This window comes from Schistocerca gregaria, unplaced genomic scaffold (assembly GCF_023897955.1).
Source record: "Schistocerca gregaria isolate iqSchGreg1 unplaced genomic scaffold, iqSchGreg1.2 ptg000569l, whole genome shotgun sequence".
Taxonomy (NCBI): domain Eukaryota; kingdom Metazoa; phylum Arthropoda; class Insecta; order Orthoptera; family Acrididae; genus Schistocerca; species Schistocerca gregaria.
Window position 1 is genome coordinate 206782 of NW_026061960.1, and position 17093 is coordinate 223874.

Consider the following 17093-nt stretch of genomic DNA (forward strand, 5'->3'; position numbering starts at 1 on the left):
GCAAAAGCAGCTAGCTAACTCCGCGAGTAGATTTTTTTGAGGATAGCATGTGAACTTCAATCCTATAGTAACACGACTCAGTCTCGAAGCAGAAAAATAAAGAAAAATGCAAATATCTGTAAAGTGTAAAGTGACAAGTTGGTGCCTAAATTCCCAAACTACGATGTCAGAACCACACTTCATTTTCTTTGGTCGATCTTTCAAATAACTTGGAAGCATGTCACTTTGGCCTTCTCGGATTCAGCTACGGTTATGTGCATCTAAAAAATGGACCTATGTACGACGACCAACGGCAGAGGCTATTCGTAACACACTTTTTTGTCGAACAACACAATGAAATATCCGGACGTCGTTCGGCAGCACCAAACATTTAGCACAACCCATTCTGTGACTACCGAAGACCATCGCCACTCAATATGGCTACGGCCAGTCAGTCAATATTGAAGGACGCATACCATGTGGGCCTTCACGTATGGGCGAGCTGGTCTATATATACATTATGTGTAGTGGTGTATGATGTCATCTCGATATCTGTCCAGGACTCCGTCTAGCAATGCGTCCCACCATTTCCAAATATAGTTTTCGACGATTAGCAAAAACCACGGTGTGATTTTGACAAGACTATTCGTCTTAGAATACTCGATGAAATCTCTGAGTTCTTGTTGCGAAACGTAGAGTACGTCATTGACTTCCAGAGGATTGATCACTATATTGACTTTTTTTTTCAAAAACAAAATGTAGTCCACTTAATGTGTGTTCGGTTAGTAAATAATTATCTTTTCTCTGTAAAAAACCGATATGTGATCTACCTTCGTTTTCCCCCCAGTTCAAATCCGAAGAAGCCGAATAATGAATTCGCGTAAGATAGTGAAAAGAATTTAAATCTAACTCATCAGGATTGATGCCTAACTCCTGATTCAACTTGCGCTGAGCCGCGCGACGAATTCCTACCTCCACCGAAATGCAAAGGGTCAACTTCGCGTATAAAAAAACATCCAAAAATTGTCAGGGTTCATTACCTATTTGATCCTCTTCTTCTATTTCCATGGGATTTGCAAGTGGATGTGAACAACAGCTGTTAGTCCAAAATAACGGAAAGGTTATTTTGGATTTCGAACGTTGTTGCAACAACAACCTTCCTTGTTCATCAAATAAAAATACACTAAATGCGCGGTGCAGAATTCCATCATCTACATCACTTCTCAAATGGCCTTTCATATTAATGAGGGTTAATATAGACGCGTCACATCTAACCAAGCCAATATCTTGTATCTTTCTACCTTCACAACCAAAAAAAGCTGACAATTCCTCCTACTCGTACAGTTTTTTTTCGAAGCCTTGCCTATTCTCTTATCTTCCCTATCAACCAATATACAATCCTCTTTCAACAAAGAGACTTGAAATGGATCGTATTTCTCCAAGTTGATTTCCGTCCTGAACTTTCTCATGCTTTCTGATAAATCCATATCAGATATACTTGCGTGAAGGAAAAGATATTAACTCATCAAATTAAAAGTTTATATTCCAGTAATGATAAAAATTATTTTTTCAAACACGCTTTTGTATAGCATAAAACCCCGGGTCAATTCAATTTTTTCGACTCAGGATCAGCACAGCGTAGGAACTCAAATATCCCGAGGTACATTAGCGCTTTGCCCTTTGAGCTATTGAGAATGACAGATGACGATCCATTTTTACAAGTGTTTTTGTGCTCAAGAATACGCCCAAAAATGGACCTTTATTTGCCACTGTGAAGCACTGGTTTTCAAAGCCTACTTGCAATAAAGGCCATTCGAAAGCGCGGAACTCTAGCCATCAATGTCATTGAAAAATACAGTCTTGATGGCGTCAACACCCTTTTTCTTAAATTTTACATAATAATTTAGGCAACCTAACGTGCATCTCGCATCTCAGGTTGGACAGTTCTACTTCTGACTGCACAAAGCGGCTGACACGCCAAGTTTGTCTAGTGCTAAAGAGCTAATATTGAAAACTGTTATTTCAGCTTCTAGCGGACACCCGGCACTTACAAAGTTCCCCAAGATAAGGCTAAAAAACTCACGAAGACTTTATCAAAAAATTGTCCACATTCTGGAACAACAACGCATAAAATAGTTTCATCACACCTAAGCGTGTTAGCTTATGCATAATTTTTCAATACCGAAATACGTCTTATTTCATGTGTTCTCTGAATAAACTTGAAGATCACGGATATTGTATATTAGTAAAGCATAGTCATGTCCCTATCCATAATCGACGGTATCGCGCTTGCTGCTCTATGCAAATCAAACCTATTGATTATCAAAGAGCAAGAAACAGATAGTTTTTTTGAATTAGTTAAGCAAGTACGTTTTTTTTAAACCCAATCAACAAAACGATTTTCTCTAAACAGCAGAAAAAGGCATATAAATCGCTCTGGCCCAATGGTTGTGTTCTGAGAAGTATAGATTGCCGTTCGAACCAAACTTCCTCAAAAAACCTCAAGTACGAAACGCTTTTTCGCTATAAAAACGACTTGCTGTATTCGCTAATGCTCTATCATATATAGGGAATATTCTTCCTATGAGGAAATTGTGTTTTATTTTGCAAAGATTCAAAAGCGAAGAATTCGAAAAAATAATACAACACCGACTAAAAACCAGTTAGAACAGTCGGACTTTCGTATTATTCTGGCTCTAGATAACATCCACTTAATGAATGAACTAGAACAAACCTCTATACTTTTGAAACTTATTGAAATAAAAGATCAGTATTCTTGCTTAGAAGTGTATCAGCCACTGGTTATTGCGTCGTTTGTAAATCTTTCAGGGCGCGCACTCCAACAAAATCTGGTACGAAATGATTGTTTACCATACTCTTATTATTTGTGACACACACAGATATGCCTGTATCGGTCACATTGCAAAAGCCAACCATATTCATACTCCTGAACTATGCAGTTGGATGCATTTCTGTGCTGCATCAACGGCTCGAACTGCACGAAAGAAGAATCCATCGTTGTAAACAAACAATTTTCTTTACAACCTTCTACATATCGTTCCTTATCAAAAGTGATAGTTGACGACGTACGTTGAGACAAAACAATACCTCCTCTCAAACCAGAGCCCTACTTAACAAACTCTCTAGGATATCGTCACCTACATAAGAAACATTTTGGCCGTGATAAATGGGAGCATTCAAACATTGGATTGCCACATACCTCCAAATATATGCTCAACTATAGAGTTGGCCACCCGCGGAATTTGCGTTATGCAAAAGTATCAATTTGCATTTCCTGATATTGTTAAGGATATCTTACCTTTTATTTTGTACCACTTCATTTGTATAGGCTCCAAGATAAAAGTTCAAGATTCACTGTCTTTAATTGCGGATATTCTCGACAAAGTAGATGTTCCCGTCTGAGTCTGATAACGTATAATAACTTTTCTAACAATAAAAAGAATAAAAATCAAATTCGGCAACATTTTTTACTTCTGCCATAAAGGCAACTCTTATTTGATCTTGAGTCCATTAACCCGTTCAAAACACTCTCCTTTAAAATTTGTCAAATTTCTGCTTTACCATCCATGACTTATCGAAGCTATCACCAACTACTTTAACCCCATCAATTTGGCAAAAAAATACATATTATATACATATATACATAATCCAATGAACGGTATTTTATAAATCATTATGGCGAAAGTTTGCCCTTGGATATATAATGGCCTTGATGTGAAAAACCAAATTATTATCACATACCAAGATCTACAAGGATGGCTACACAAACTATAATAAGCCAAGGCTCTTTCTCAAACGGCCTTCTGTAGTCTGCAAAAAAAATATGATCAATTAAGAAATTGACGCTGATTCAAAGACCTGTTAGTTATAAAACATTCATAACTTCTAATCAAATTTGACCAAGACTACTTTATTAAAAAAACAAATTAGTATCTGTAGTCCTTCTCAAAGAGAGATACATTGCTACTTGCATCTCCTGAGGAGCTACCCTTGTAAGTCCCGAGCTGTGCTTGGCTGTTGGCCTTGGCACGAGACATAAGAGCTTGACGACCAGCATCAACATTACTTTCCTGACCACCCCATGCTTTCAGAGCAGAAGCTTGAAGTGCACGAGCAAAAGAGAAGCTAATGAACCAGGGCTTCGTGGTTCTTAAGGCATTCATGGCAGAAAGATTACAAGTTGCCTCTTCTTCGGCTTGGCCTCCAGACAGGAATACGATGCCAGGCACGGCTACAGGAACAGTACGCTGAAGTGTACGAATAGTATACGAGGCAACTTCGTTTGGAGTTGCTTTGGCCCCACTGTCAGCACCAGGAACCACCATGTTAGGCTTGAGCAAAGTTCCTTCTAAAAAGACGTGATGATCCATGAGCGCTTTGTAGGTAGCAGAGAACACACGCTCAGAGACATCAGCACAAGTCTTAATAGAATGTTTTCCGTCCATAAGAATTTCTGGCTCTACTATTGGCACAAGACCGTTTGCCTGACAGATGGAGGCATAGCGGGCCAGGCCACGAGCATTCTCATCAATCGCCAATTGTGATGGTTCATTAGGACCGATCTTGATTACTGCACGCCATTTTGCAAATCGTGCACCCCTAGAGAAGTAGGCAGCACATCGAGTGTCTAGGTCATCATGGCCTTGAGTGGTTGTTTCTCCGTTGGTTCCTGTCAAGACTTTGACACCCTTGTCTACCTTGATACCTGGAACGATTCCTCGAGAATTCATATATTCTACAAAAGAGGTGCCATCTTTCCTACCGTGTTTCATCAATGTCTCGTCGTACATGATGACACCAGAAATACACTCCTCGAGACCTGTCAATTTGAAAATTTTAGTTGTACGTTATTAAAAATAACTTGACATAATTTTAAAAGGAATACACACCTGGTGCACAAAATAGCATCTCACGGTAGGCACGACGGTTTTCCTCCGTGTTTTCTACATTGATTGAGGCAAGACGCTTTGCAATGGTCCCGCTACTTTCATCAGCAGCAAGAATACCTTTCCCTGGTACACATATTTTTTTCTAAAAAACAGCATGTCAATAACGGTCAAGCTAGACTCTTAACAGCCACATTTAAGAAGTCAAAATGCTAGAGTATGATATACGTACCACAGTCTCTATCAGCTGCTGCTGCAGGCGAGCTTCAAGCGCATTCGAATCCATTTGCATCAGTAGTAAATACAGTCTACACTAAATTAATTTGGCATTAAAAATTCAAAAATATTTTTTTGCTTTGTTTTCGCATGTTGTACGCCTTTATCTCAAAAATAATGATTCCATATATTTTACGTCACTGAGGGAAGTAATCAGAGTGCTGAGGCGCTTGCTCAGACTAATTACCTTTTCGTTTTAGTTTGTCTGTTTTAAAATTTTGGCACTTTCATTAAAAGATCGTTATTTTTATTTGTTACTACAATGGAACCACCTCCCTCCCTCAAACCCCTTAAGAAATTTTTGAACTTGGCGAATGCGATGCAAGAGGAGGAACCGCTCATAGCCTACTGCTGTATGTCGCAGTTTTTTTGGTCTTGGGGGTGCGAAATGTATACGTTCTTAAGTGAAAAATGAGACCAGGATGCACACGTCGTACGTACGTAAGATTAACCTTTTTACATCAGGTAGAACCTACGCCGCACAGCTAGGAATTGAGCTAAGGTCTAAGCCACAGCGTCCAGAAGAGTTGGCGTTCTTGGCAAAGATCATGGACACACTTGAAAGAGTATGAGATTTAAAAATACTGTGGGACAGCGATATATTCTGTAACAATTTGTGTGCGTCATTTTCTTGATTAACCATGTACCTCTTTGACATAAACGGGTATGACAGGACAAACCATCTATAGATAAGGCGTTTCCCAACAACCGAACCGATTACGTCAAAAATTTTGCGTTGAAAGTGTTTGAACTTGCCAAGGAGAGCGAGGGGACGTCAGAAACGCTAAGTACCAAGAATGGCCTTGCCTATTTGCATGCGAGCATACTCATAGAATCGCTGAAGCAATTTGAAGGTGTCATGACAAAAGAATTTGAAGATATGGCAAAGTATGCGAAATGGAAAGCTGCCGAGATTACCAGAAATCTTAGAGAAAGACATGCACCTTCTGATAGCAGGATGGCCCCGATTATCCGGCCATCTGCTGATCCATCGCCTGCTGGTCTGAACCAAAAACTGGAGAGCGATTTGAAGGGCGTATCAAATCCATCGCTCTCTATTATCTCTGCTAACACCTATAAAAATGAGGTACCAGATCAGCCAATCAAGGGAACCGTGCATCTTGGGTTCGACGGTACTAATAATACAGACGATCTCTTCGCAAAGCCAATGAATCCAACAAATCGCCCTTCGTCTGCAATTGCCACTGAGCATAAAAAAATTTCGGAAAGACCTGTTCACCAAGTACGCTCAACGTCAGTTACGAAGCCCGTAACGATGCAAGAAATAGACGTGATTCTCGAAGCAAGTAAGCATACTCGAAGTGCACTCAGCGCCTTGGAATTCGACGACACCGATGTGGCCGTACACTATCTTCACGAGGCTCTTAAAGTATTGACAGGCAAAAATTATGATTAAACTTACCTTCGTATGTTCGTTTCTAATCCTATCTATGCACATAACAAATGAGTCGTCTTCGTTTTATACATTTTATAAAGATGTGTGCCCCATACTACAAAAAAACCGCTCAGTGAAGTTGGGGTTCCTTTCTGAAGAAAGGACTCATCTCTTTTTCTTCGGCAATGGATCATGTGGCTGGTAAGATTTCGGACTACTCCAATTTGGAGCAGAATGTGAGCCTATAGACGAAGAAGCTGCATTGGCCATTGAATTTAACAGAGCAGATGATTTTTTAGTCTGCATTTCCCGTACAAAGTCAATCGCTGACCTTCTTCCCGGCTTCTGATTCGACGCTCTCATCCTCTCTCGTTCCTCTTGCATTTTTACGATATTCTCATAGTAGTCGCACTCCAAGAGTTGATCAGGATTGCACAGGTGCTTGGGATAGTTGGTGCCAAACTCGTTGATGTTACACAATTTTATCATCCCTGTGAGCAAGTAAGGATTATAAAACTCTTTGGTGTCGCGCAGATAGCTGTTGATGCTCTTCTGGTTTTTTTTGGTCCACTCTAAAAGCTTGAGGATCTGATCAACCTGTGCGGCTCGAGGGGGCTCAGAAGGTGGGGGGATATGATGCCAAAAGTTTTTTTTGCAGCTGGAGGGAGTGGACGAAGGGAAGTCGGTGGAACAGTGACTCGGAGCATCAGAAGTGTCCGAGAGATCGACTTTGTCTAGGTTGGAGGAATTCTATTTGATGGTAGTATGCACAATAATTTTGTCAGGATAACGAGAAAAAAAAAGTAAACTGCAAAGTGCATGCGATCTACCTCTTTTTCTTGTGGCTCTGATGGTGGATCCGGTGGCGGCTGAGGAAGAGCCATAGGCTGTTGTTGTGTGGGGTAGTCGGGAGACCGCCGTTCATAGTTTTTTTTCAAACGGTCTTCGCCCGAATCGAGGTCAAAAGGCCTATAATTCACCAGGGTGAGAGATTTCCTCATGAAAGCCCTAGCGAGATCAAGAAGAGATTAGGGAATATGGAGGAAAAACACGGCCTCTCGGCTTGACTAAAGAAAATTTTTTTTACAAAAGCTATAAAACAGATGGTTTTGGTTGACGAGGGTTCTGAGTTGAGCTGAAGCCACTGGTGATGGGGGGCGGATAGAGAGGATCGACGCATATGCACGCGCTCTGTTCATTTAGAGAGGAGACGTGTTTTAGCTGTACATAGTCAAATATGTACGCGCAGTATTTTGGTAAAACGTACGTTGTTCGCGTTCTATGAAAGATCACCGTGGGCTTCGCCTTGGTCAGACCACCCAATCTATTGGTTTCACGAGAATCAGGCCTTTAGAGAGGTGTATGTCCCATACTAGAATTTCAAAAAATTGCGTGTCTTTCGTTTTTTTTTCATACTTTTCTATACGTGCGTACTGAGAGCTAGGGCTTCTGACTGGGCCCGTGTTTTTTTGTGCAAAGAGAAGGGTCTGTTCAACAAGCTCTTTGAAGGAAAGAGGTGCATCGCGGGTCCAACGTCAATGCTCTACCAAGAAAATAGCGATGCGCAGCATTTATCTAGTTCACTCTCTCGCACGCATTTGATTTCTGCCGCATCTGGAATGTTTTCTGGCGCGACTGCCGCATTCTTCACGGCGCCGCTCGACACTGCCAAGACCCGTCAAATCTCTATGAAAAGTCAGACAAGTATTTTTTTTGTGTTTCGAGAAATCGTCAGTAACAACGGGTTCCTTGGGCTCTACCGCGGACTGTCGGTGACTCTGCTCGGTCTACTTCCTACGTGGAGCATATATTGGTCAACGTATACGTCTCTGAAGCACATCCAGATGAGACACGGCAAGCAAGACGATACCTCCTTCAGTCTCCATCTGTTCTCGGCGTTGGGTGCCGGTGTGGTTACTGTCACCTTGACCAACCCTCTTTGGGTCATCAAGACTCGTCTCCAGATGCAAGATGCCAGCAATCGGTGTAAAAAAGAGCTGACGATACACGAAGCTATCTCCGCTATGTTACGAGAAGGGAAGACCGGGTTGACAAGAGGACTCTTTCCCTCTCTGTTGGGCGTTGCCCATGTCTGCATTCAATTTCCTCTCTATGAGCGCGCGAAACTCACATTCAGAAAACGGAAAAACAAAAAAAATTCAGAACTCAATTCTGTAGAAATTATATGTTCTAGTGTGCTGTCAAAAATAGTCGCCAGTATTGTGGCCTATCCGCACGAAGTACTCCGCATAAGACAACAAATGGAACAAAACTCGCGGTCCTCCATATCAGAGCTGGCCAAGCAAACGCTGAAAGAAGAAGGAGTCCTCGGGTTCTACCGAGGTTTGGCTACGAATTTAGTCCGAGTGGTTCCTGCGTGCAGCATTATGTTTGTTTCATTCGAATACATGTACAGGTTCTTAGAGAGGGTCGTTTGAAGGCACGCAACGCCGAAAAAAAGTCTCCAAAACGTCTGCCGAGATCGGAGCGGATGCGGCTGCATCAATTACCCGAAGCTTGCTCTGAAGTTGTCTTAACCGATTTGCAAACTCGAGTTGGGTCGGGAATAAATGATTCCAGCTCCAACTTTCTGCCTTCAGCACTTGAATCTTGAGGAAAAATAATTCGCGACACTTGGCCTTGAATTCTATCTATCGGCACGGGCCCGTAGGTATTACTGTCAACTGAGCTGAATTGATTGTCCCCTTCGACCCACACGTGCCCGCGCGGAACGATCACTACGGAAAGCGGGGCGCCATCTCTGGAATGCTCCGATTTAAGAACCGCATGACCATTTTTCTGCTCAACCTGTCGAGGAGAACTATGGCGTGGAACGACAACGTCGCCTTCTATTCCCACGACCCGTTTTACCGCCGCAGAATCACGTTGGCCGCCTGGCGGGTACAAACAAACCACGTCTCCGCGTTTGGGCTCGTAATTCCATTTCCATAAAAAACATATGTCGCTTCTGGGAGAAGGACTGGGGTTCAACGTCGGCCTCATGGACCCTCCCTCCACAATGAGAAATGTACACACTCGATCGAGAAACCATGCAATCGAGAAAAAGCACCCACCACTCAGCGTAGCCCACCGAAGAATGCGCTGACTACAAAGTCTCTGTGCCATCTCTTGAAAGCATTTTATCATTGAAGAACGAAAAAAATTTCATTAAACAAAAAAAAAATAACTTGTATCTCACTCTTCACAAAGGTTGTGAGCTCCCCTCGAAAAAAAAAAACACATTCTGGGCTTGTGTGCACCTCTTTCTTTGCTGTCGCCATGAAACCCTCCAAAACTCTATTCGTGTTGGTCGTCGCGTGTATATTGTGCTTTGCGTCGGGAGGGCTGAGAGAAACGGGCTTGGGCATCGAATACGTTAAATCGTTCGTGACGAACACCAACGACGGCCATAAAGACGTGTGGGCGGTACTGGTAGGTCGCAACTGACGTCGCGGGCCCCGTTTTTTTTGCCTTTTTTTCTCATAACTGATACATGTGGGGACCGAATGCGAATAGGTGTCATCTAGCAGTACCTGGTACGATTATAGACACACGTCGAATACACTCGGGTTCTATAGGTTCGTCCGAACGATGCCGCATGCGCTGGGGAGAGACACCTTTCGTGCGCAGTGTATGAACTGACTGTAAAACGCAGAGCGATTAAGAGTTTTGGCATAGACGACGGCCACATCATTTTAATGCTGACGGACGTCATGGCCTGCAGCCCATCGAACATGGTCCAAGGCTCTATAGTCATGAGCGAGCCCGGAAGGGATGTCTATGGGCCGGAAATTGAAGTTGATTATCGCTACGATTCGGTGACCGTTAGAAATTTGGCGTCTGTGTTGCTCGGTCGTCATGAACCGCATACGTTGCGCCGTAAAAGAATGATGAGCGGTCCAAAATCAAACGTGATTCTTTATATGACCGGACACGGCGGAGAGGGGTTCCTGAGATTCAAAACCGACGAACTGCTGGCTGGAGACTTTGGCCGAATTGTCGAACAAATGAGCATACAAGGACGATATATGCATCTGCTAACTATTTTAGACACTTGTCAAGCGCACACGCTCTACAAAGAAGTAAATGCCAGCGGTTTTATAGGAATCTCGTCTTCTATCATCGGAGAAAACTCTTATTCGCTGCACTTTTCAGTCAATTTGAACACGGCACTGGTCGACCAAATGACATACTGCATTCAAGAATACATCAAAGAACGCAGTGCGGATGGGCTGGGAACACTCCTAGATATGTCCAACGTCAGGAAATATTGTAGAGTGTACCACAGCACGTCGGGGCTGACCACGATAGACGTAGACGTCCCGTCAATGGGCGTGGCAGACTTCTTCACCCAGGCCGTAAACATGTATCCCACGCTCAAACCGTATCCTTAGTGGCCCCTCAAAGGACCGTCTGCACATCAACAACATTAAAACCAGCAATCCCAAACACGTAATTTTATTTTGTCACTTCGAAAAGCGTGGCGTACAAGCCCTTTTTCTAAAAACACAAAATGCACCCTCAACGGCTAGCTCTGGGTCTTCTTCTTGACCAAAGGATACTGCTTCGTCCTGTACAGGCAAAGCGTCGCCAAGTGCCAGTCGCTTCCGCCTTTGCCCATCAGCTTCCTGATGTCCTCCTGTCCTACCTTAGAAGTTTTCTCGTCGTTGTAGGAAATCCAGTCGTCAACTCCTTCTTCGCGAACCCAGGCCACGTAATGTCCGCTGTCCGACTCTCTTCCCTTGTGGGTGATGACGGCAGACAGTTCGTAAAAGCAGGTTTCGTTCTGCAGGGGCGCCTGGGTCACTTCCACGTCGCCGCTGCCATTGTTGGCCTCGTACGCGTAAACTTGCTCGCGCTTTGCGCTGACCTTCTCCTTGAGTTCGTCGGTACAGAACTCGTACATGTCGAGATCGAACGGAAACTCGATCGGACGCAGGATCTTCGTCCTCTTTCCGGCGCCGCCTTTCACTTCTTGCTTCCAATAGAAACGCAGAAAGTGAATCACTAGGTAGTAAGGTAGCTTAGAGATGCGAGACACCTTGGAGTAATTGGCATCTCTGCACAAAGTGGGACTGTTTTTCGTCAACTCTTGCTCAAGTCCCAGTTTCAGACCTTGATACAGATAATTCATTTTCCCCTCAATGTTGCATTCTAGCAAAAAAAAAGGCTCTTTCTGAAACGTGGGCTCCTCTTCAATAGGTTCCAAACACCGAATCGTCGACGTCAGCGTGCCCTCCAACAACTGAGACAAGCCGTTGTCGCCCGAGTCGGGAGAATCTACAATCTTGGGCAGCTTCTTCAAACACCACGTCAATTGTACCCACACCTCATCCGCGCTCTGGTGCACGTATCGGTTGTTTCGTCGCTCGTTGAACTGCGCAAAGTGGCGCCTCAACACTCGCGAGAGGTCGTACAAGTGAACGCTGTTCTTTGAGCTCTTCATCGTGCGAAACGCGTCTCTCAGCGCCGACGTCAGCGCCATCTGCTGGTCTGAGTCCTCCGCGGACCCTTCAAACTGCATCAACGCCTCCACGAGCTCCGACATCGAAAATAACACCTGCACCACCGAATTCAAGTAGCATGTGTTGTCAATGTTCATCAGTCCAGGAGGGAGGTCTTCGCCAGGCTGATCGTCCGCGGGAAGGTCCTCTATAAACACCACATTTTCAGGCGACGAAGGCGCGGGCGTCGTAGCGGCGTTGAACTCTGTCGCCGAACCAATCATCAGCAATTTGCAATCAGGCACCAACAAACTCTTGAAGTCATCCCATTCTTCATCCTTTAACATCCTGCCCTTGCAAATAACTTCCCCACCGTCGCGCTCTCACGTCAGCCAAGAGAGAAATACGCCGTCATACACACACGCATACACACACGCGTACACACGCTTCTCGCGCGCACTCGCCTCTCTCACGTACTCTTTTGCTTCTCCGGCAAAACGCTCGACAGGGAAAACAGCTGCACCCTGAAATGGTCCACGGGGCTATCCAGGTCCAACTCTATGTCCTTGTAGAGCGTTTTGTTCCACCACACATTCACTGCAATTCAAAACACTCGTTAAAAAAAAAGCGGGGCTTCTCGCGTCGCGCAGAAGAAGAAACGCATCGGCAACTACAAACCTTTGACCAAGGGCATTTCAAAAAAACTTTTGCAACAGGCACACCTTCGATGCGGCCTCGTGTATGCGCTCTATGGAAAAAAAAAAAACCCCAACCGAAAATAGGCGCCCACCACGTCGCTCTCTCTCTCCGCGAAATTCGGATAAAATTTTTTTTTCTCGTACAACTCTTTTTTTTTTTTTTTTTTACAACCTCACATACAAAAGACACAAATTGCCAACCTACTCCTCTCTCTCATGAAACGAACAAGCGAGACGTCTTCGAAAACACGAATTCCATAATATTCAAAATCTTGAACAGTAACGTTATGATGCCCATCAACTCGTCTCCGTCATTAGCCTTGCTCAACACAAACTCAGCCGTCTTCAACATCAAACTCTGACAATTCGCATACAAAGTGCAAAACAAGCAGTTCGTTAAAATTTCCAAGTCGTCGAAACCATCGCCCTTTCCCATCACGAGCTCGGCGATGTGCTGTCTCAGAACCTCGGTCGCGCTCAAAAACCGGTCGACCGATTCAAGCGCCTCCAAAGAGGATAGGCACCACTCCTCGCCCACAGGCATCCATTTTCGACACTCGACCAACAGCACGCTAAAAAGCGCACACACAAAGCTAACCTTCACCGGCCGACCGTCCCTTTTGACCTCCGCGACCCAATCCGAATCAAGCAACTCCGTGAACGACACTATCTCCTCCCACAACGCGATGTACGGGTCGACGTTCGAGCTCTTCTCGTCTATCAGCAGGTCCTTCCTAATCAACTGCGTCAGGTCCTTGATACACTCGACCCTCCGCAGCTGGGGCACTGCCCCGCCGTCCCCCCCCACCAGCTCCTTCAGCAGCGCCTGAATCTTCCCCGTGTCCTGCAGGCACTGCCTGAACAACGTCGTGTTCTTGCTCAAGTTGGTCCGCAACACAGAAAAACGTAGCATGTAAAACACGTCCACGTTCGAAATTTCCAACTCGTCGCCGCTCGACGAGGCGTTCCCAATCATGTCGTTCAAGAAGCTCGAGTACATGTCCACAATCTTCTTGAGCAGCAGCGACACCCTCTCCTTGTAAAAGTCGAACTCCCTCACCATCACCGACTCAAGGCAAAACGCCAGATTTGTACTGAACCCAAGGATGAACTCCTGCACGTAATTCTGATATGACTTGGTGGTGCAGGCCCCGCTCTTCATCGCGATGAACCGCACGCCGTTCAACAAGATCTCAGTCGCGTCGCACAGCTCCCTCTCAGCGCTCGACAGCTCGGTCGAAGACGCGTGAGACAGAAAGTCGAAAAACCGCTGCGCCTTCTCTCGCAGGTCGTCCGACGCCCTCTTGTACAGACGCACCAACTCGGCAGGCGACTCGCTCTCGAACTTCGCGGCAACCGACATCGCCTCTATAAAGCTGAAAAGCGAGCCAACGAGGCTGTGATACGGACGCGAAGAAAACACCCTAGACGTAATGATCGGATAGTCCAAACCGAGAAAATACTTCAAACCTTCGTCGTTCATAGACGTGAAATCGCCAACTCGCTTCTCCACCTGCTCCCGCACCTCTTCTAGCGGCTCTTCAAACGGCACCTCCCCTAACGGACCGAAATACATGTCCAGCGATCCCCGTCTCTCGTCTTTCTCTGTCTTCTCGTCATCCCTCCGCTCAGAAAAACGAACCGACCCCTCATGCGCCTGCGCGGGACTTCCGTCCGTCTCTCCTTCCCCGAGTTGTTGCCTCCACCCGGACAACGCCCCCCTCCTCCCCCTGTCCACCTCTTCCGACTTCAACTCCTTACCCCCCTCTAAAATCTCGTTGTTCAAAGAGTACGTTCCGGGAGAAGAAGACAGCATCACCTTGCTGCCGCTCAGCGCGCCGCCCCTCCTCTCCTCGTCCGTCCCCCTCCCCGCCACGAGGCCCCTTCTGAAATGCGCCTCCGGCTGCTCGCCCTGCGAAAGCGAACCCTCCGCTCCAGACGCCTCTCGCGCGTTGTCGACGGACATAGACAACCGAGATCCTCCCGAGTCCGACTTCTGAAACGCAGAGGCAAGACCAACCAAGACGGAACCCCGGTCCGAGCCACCCTGGTCCCTCTGATTCCTGTGTATGCCGTGAATCGTAGCCGGCACCCGAGAAGAATGATAGGACAACTTACTAACCGACGACTTCTTATACCTTCCCCCTCTGCCCAACAACAACCACGGATACCGCCTGCTCTCCTGCACTTCCTCCCCCTCAGACGACTGTCTCGCCCCTCCACCTGCCGTCTCATATTGACCCAACCTCAAGCTCTGAGGCGCTCCGGCCTCAGACGCCTCGGTCGGCGAAAATATCTTCGACTCCGAAGACGTGTAAAACTGTTGCTCGCCGCTCAACACGTCCTCGTCCGACTGTTCCAACACGTCCATGTCCATCTCCCTATCTATCTTGTCCAAATTCAAGTCGTCCACCTCGAAAATAGACGCGTAGTTCGCAATCAGGCAGTAAAATAAATAATTGATCGATTCCATTTGCTTAATTAGCAATTCCGCCGGGTTCTCTGTTACTTTGAAAAAATTAGGCGCTAAAATCACCGACAGGTTCTGCGCCGTCATCTTGTTCACGTCCGAATTCTCAGCTATCTCCACGCACAGCCTGATGATGTGCTGCATAGACTTGTAGTTGCTCAACGGAAGCTCCGACAAGTACTTCTTCAACAACGCGACCTGCTCCTTCTTATCCTCCACCTCCACGATCTTCAAAAACCCACCGAGATCGTGGTGCTCGAACAGCGGACTCGGCAACTCCCGCAAGTACAACTTCAACAAACCCGCCACCAAATGCGGGCTCTCGTCCTCAAACTTCACGTATCTCTGGTCCACCGACATGCGCAACTCGTCCAAGTCGTCCTTCGTCGGTGACACGCGAAAAATGCCCTGCGTCTTGACCCCATTAGCCCTCAGATACTCGCAACAAGCAACCACGATCGCCGGCACGCGCCTACCCTCCGACTCACACACCTCCTTCAGCGGACGAGAAAACATCTTCGACGCCTTGTTCTGCAACTTCAAGTGCTGTTTGTGCCTCCTAATCTTCGACTCCATCTTGTTCACCACGTCGCTACCCTCCTTGAAATAACTCTTGAGCATGTACCAGTACCCCACCACCGTCAGCATCGCCAAATTCTCCGCCTTCGCGTTGGTCTGGCGAAGCTGCTCTAAAATTTCCGCCTCAGATTTCGCGTACGACTCCCTGTACGCCAAAAACTGCTCCTCCTCCCTCTCCTTCTCCCTGAGCGACAACTTCATGTTCTTCTGCGCGTTCTTGTGCTTCGTGTAAGCGCTGTCGTACTCCATCGTCTCCTTGTCAAAGTTCTTCTTGTTCTCCACAACCGGCGTCACCTCGTTGTTCAAAAAAGAACTGTACCGGTTGCAAAACAAGTGGTTCATCTTGTTGTTCAGGCGATCCTTGATCTCCGCGAGGTACTTGTTGCAGTCCGACATCTCGAGCATGCACGCCACTGCCATACACACACGCACACACACAGGAGAAAACACGTCAACATCCACACGCACCCGCTTCGCGCCTTATCGCGTCATCGCGCAAAACCCCCGCAACGAGACGCACCCTCCTGAAAAGACTCCGGCTGCGTCTTCAACAGCCTGCTGAACTCGTCCAACTGCTCGGAAATGAACCTCAGACAGTCAATCTCACCTAGCTCAATTCAGTCAGCGCCCCCATCAAGCGAACAAGAAAAAAAAGAAAAAAAAGCACGTTCAAAACCCCCTCTCAGCCTTACGCCCCAGGGCCGTTCACAACGTGCGTACGCACGTACCCTGCACCAACTTGGAGTACTTCTTGAACTGCTTCGATATTTCTCTAATCTGCTCCTTTTTCACATCAATGCTCTTGGCGTCTCGGTTCACGTGAAATGAAGGGTTAGAAAACGGAGGAAAGTGACGATTAATTCTCGCGTGTACACGAATTCGCTCAAAACCAACACGCCCGAGCACCGCCGGCCCCGCGCCAAACACCAACGCAGACCAACTGCTCTATCAGCCACGTACGAGATTGTAAGCGGCAATGTTCGAGTTCACCTCAAAGTTGACGGGGTTGGATACCGAGCGGTTGGTAAATGCCTGGGTCAACCTGCGCTTCATTTTTACGCCTGCATTCACAAGTTTATGATGGCTATACCGATGCTATCAGCTCTAAGGGAATAAGACAGGTGTACCCATAAAAATAATACAGTAATTATAAAGTAAACCCCCCTCTGTACTGAAAGATTGCTATATTTCTAATTTTTTGTTTTATATTGCGCCTCACTGTGTCACACCGTGCCAAAGCAAGCTGCGCGAGAGCGTCGGCGCGCCCGGCGCGAGCAACCGCGGCCCGCTCGACGTCTTGAAAGAGAGACGAGGGGCGTGCGAGATGGAGGCGCCCACTAAATT

General features: G+C 46.2%; 7 protein-coding genes and 2 long non-coding RNA genes across 11 annotated transcripts; 3 read left to right on the plus strand and 6 right to left on the minus strand.

Annotated features, from left to right (window-relative positions):
- Positions 1-173: 173 nt before the first annotated feature.
- LOC126315366 (isopentenyl-diphosphate Delta-isomerase 1-like) lies at positions 174-1465 on the minus strand. Its single transcript, XM_049992615.1, has 4 exons — positions 1322-1465; positions 1020-1211; positions 810-947; positions 174-745 (listed from the first exon to the last, which is right to left on the minus strand). The coding sequence occupies exons 1-4, from the start codon at positions 1446-1448 to the stop codon at positions 498-500; spliced, it is 705 nt and encodes a 234-aa protein (XP_049848572.1). The 5' UTR covers positions 1449-1465; the 3' UTR covers positions 174-497.
- Positions 1466-1571: 106 nt separating this feature from the next.
- Positions 1572-3216, plus strand: LOC126315331 (uncharacterized). The gene is made up of 6 exons (XR_007555940.1): positions 1572-1639; positions 1915-2345; positions 2402-2484; positions 2549-2831; positions 2940-3065; positions 3127-3216. It is a non-coding gene; the product is annotated as an uncharacterized LOC126315331 (long non-coding RNA).
- Positions 2651-3137, minus strand: LOC126315330 (uncharacterized). Its single transcript, XR_007555939.1, has 3 exons — positions 3070-3137; positions 2856-2974; positions 2651-2729 (listed from the first exon to the last, which is right to left on the minus strand). It is a non-coding gene; the product is annotated as an uncharacterized LOC126315330 (long non-coding RNA).
- Positions 3217-3883: 667 nt separating the features above from the next.
- Positions 3884-5262, minus strand: LOC126315341 (uncharacterized). Its single transcript, XM_049992591.1, has 3 exons — positions 5119-5262; positions 4890-5031; positions 3884-4819 (listed from the first exon to the last, which is right to left on the minus strand). The coding sequence occupies exons 1-3, from the start codon at positions 5176-5178 to the stop codon at positions 3927-3929; spliced, it is 1095 nt and encodes a 364-aa protein (XP_049848548.1). The 5' UTR covers positions 5179-5262; the 3' UTR covers positions 3884-3926.
- A 97-nt stretch (positions 5263-5359) lies between these two features.
- Positions 5360-7383, plus strand: LOC126315342 (vacuolar protein sorting-associated protein VTA1 homolog). Of its 2 annotated transcripts, none has more exons than XM_049992592.1 (3): positions 5360-5543; positions 5632-5728; positions 5836-7383. In XM_049992592.1, exons 1-3 carry the CDS (start codon positions 5425-5427, stop codon positions 6577-6579), a joined length of 960 nt encoding a protein of 319 aa, XP_049848549.1. In that variant the 5' UTR covers positions 5360-5424; the 3' UTR covers positions 6580-7383. The 2 variants fall into 2 exon arrangements, with proteins under 2 accessions (XP_049848549.1, XP_049848550.1); XM_049992593.1 differs by having other exon boundaries at positions 5360-5515; positions 5628-5728; positions 5836-7024.
- On the minus strand, positions 6632-8157 carry LOC126315344 (SAP30-binding protein-like). Of its 2 annotated transcripts, none has more exons than XM_049992595.1 (3): positions 7826-8157; positions 7389-7566; positions 6632-7308 (listed from the first exon to the last, which is right to left on the minus strand). In XM_049992595.1, the coding sequence occupies exons 2-3, from the start codon at positions 7557-7559 to the stop codon at positions 6724-6726; spliced, it is 756 nt and encodes a 251-aa protein (XP_049848552.1). In that variant the 5' UTR covers positions 7560-7566; positions 7826-8157; the 3' UTR covers positions 6632-6723. The 2 variants fall into 2 exon arrangements, with proteins under 2 accessions (XP_049848552.1, XP_049848553.1); XM_049992596.1 differs by having other exon boundaries at positions 7389-7749; positions 7826-7949.
- Positions 7977-11007, plus strand: LOC126315343 (mitochondrial substrate carrier family protein W-like). The gene is made up of 3 exons (XM_049992594.1): positions 7977-9990; positions 10075-10136; positions 10214-11007. Exon 1 carries the CDS (start codon positions 8097-8099, stop codon positions 8994-8996), a length of 900 nt encoding a protein of 299 aa, XP_049848551.1. The 5' UTR covers positions 7977-8096; the 3' UTR covers positions 8997-9990; positions 10075-10136; positions 10214-11007.
- Positions 10988-12748, minus strand: LOC126315340 (ubiquitin carboxyl-terminal hydrolase 14-like). Its single transcript, XM_049992590.1, has 3 exons — positions 12681-12748; positions 12480-12599; positions 10988-12366 (listed from the first exon to the last, which is right to left on the minus strand). The coding sequence occupies exons 1-3, from the start codon at positions 12694-12696 to the stop codon at positions 11087-11089; spliced, it is 1416 nt and encodes a 471-aa protein (XP_049848547.1). The 5' UTR covers positions 12697-12748; the 3' UTR covers positions 10988-11086.
- Positions 12749-12804: 56 nt separating this feature from the next.
- LOC126315345 (uncharacterized) lies at positions 12805-16908 on the minus strand. The gene is made up of 4 exons (XM_049992597.1): positions 16710-16908; positions 16478-16550; positions 16270-16356; positions 12805-16162 (listed from the first exon to the last, which is right to left on the minus strand). Exons 1-4 carry the CDS (start codon positions 16800-16802, stop codon positions 12915-12917), a joined length of 3501 nt encoding a protein of 1166 aa, XP_049848554.1. The 5' UTR covers positions 16803-16908; the 3' UTR covers positions 12805-12914.
- Positions 16909-17093: the final 185 nt, after the last annotated feature.

Bases quoted from the DNA above. Each gene is read 5' to 3' on its own strand.
- LOC126315366 (XM_049992615.1), bottom strand. From the start codon at position 1,448: ATGAGAAAGTTCAGGACGGAAATCAACTTGGAGAAATACGATCCATTT. The intron at 1,212-1,321 runs GTACGAGTAGGA...TTAATATGAAAG, and splicing joins CAAGGCTTCGAAAAAAAACT to GCCATTTGAGAAGTGATGTA. The intron at 746-809 runs GTAGATCACATA...ACACACATTAAG, and splicing joins GAACTGGGGGGAAAACGAAG to TGGACTACATTTTGTTTTTG.
- LOC126315341 (XM_049992591.1), bottom strand. From the start codon at position 5,178: ATGCAAATGGATTCGAATGCGCTTGAAGCTCGCCTGCAGCAGCAGCTG. The intron at 5,032-5,118 runs GTACGTATATCA...GCTGTTTTTTAG, and splicing joins AGCAGCTGATAGAGACTGTG to AAAAAAATATGTGTACCAGG. The intron at 4,820-4,889 runs GTGTGTATTCCT...TCAAATTGACAG, and splicing joins GATGCTATTTTGTGCACCAG to GTCTCGAGGAGTGTATTTCT.
- LOC126315342 (XM_049992592.1), top strand. From the start codon at position 5,425: ATGGAACCACCTCCCTCCCTCAAACCCCTTAAGAAATTTTTGAACTTG. The intron at 5,544-5,631 runs GTGCGAAATGTA...TACATCAGGTAG, and splicing joins CAGTTTTTTTGGTCTTGGGG to AACCTACGCCGCACAGCTAG. The intron at 5,729-5,835 runs GTATGAGATTTA...CGGGTATGACAG, and splicing joins TCATGGACACACTTGAAAGA to GACAAACCATCTATAGATAA.
- LOC126315344 (XM_049992595.1), bottom strand. From the start codon at position 7,559: ATGAGGAAATCTCTCACCCTGGTGAATTATAGGCCTTTTGACCTCGAT. The intron at 7,309-7,388 runs GTAGATCGCATG...ACCATCAAATAG, and splicing joins CAGAGCCACAAGAAAAAGAG to AATTCCTCCAACCTAGACAA.
- LOC126315343 (XM_049992594.1), top strand. From the start codon at position 8,097: ATGCTCTACCAAGAAAATAGCGATGCGCAGCATTTATCTAGTTCACTC.
- LOC126315340 (XM_049992590.1), bottom strand. The intron at 12,367-12,479 runs GTACGTGAGAGA...ACGGTGGGGAAG, and splicing joins TTTGCCGGAGAAGCAAAAGA to TTATTTGCAAGGGCAGGATG.
- LOC126315345 (XM_049992597.1), bottom strand. From the start codon at position 16,802: ATGAAGCGCAGGTTGACCCAGGCATTTACCAACCGCTCGGTATCCAAC. The intron at 16,551-16,709 runs GTACGTGGCTGA...CGAGACGCCAAG, and splicing joins ACATTGCCGCTTACAATCTC to AGCATTGATGTGAAAAAGGA. The intron at 16,357-16,477 runs GTACGTGCGTAC...GAATTGAGCTAG, and splicing joins GTACTCCAAGTTGGTGCAGG to GTGAGATTGACTGTCTGAGG.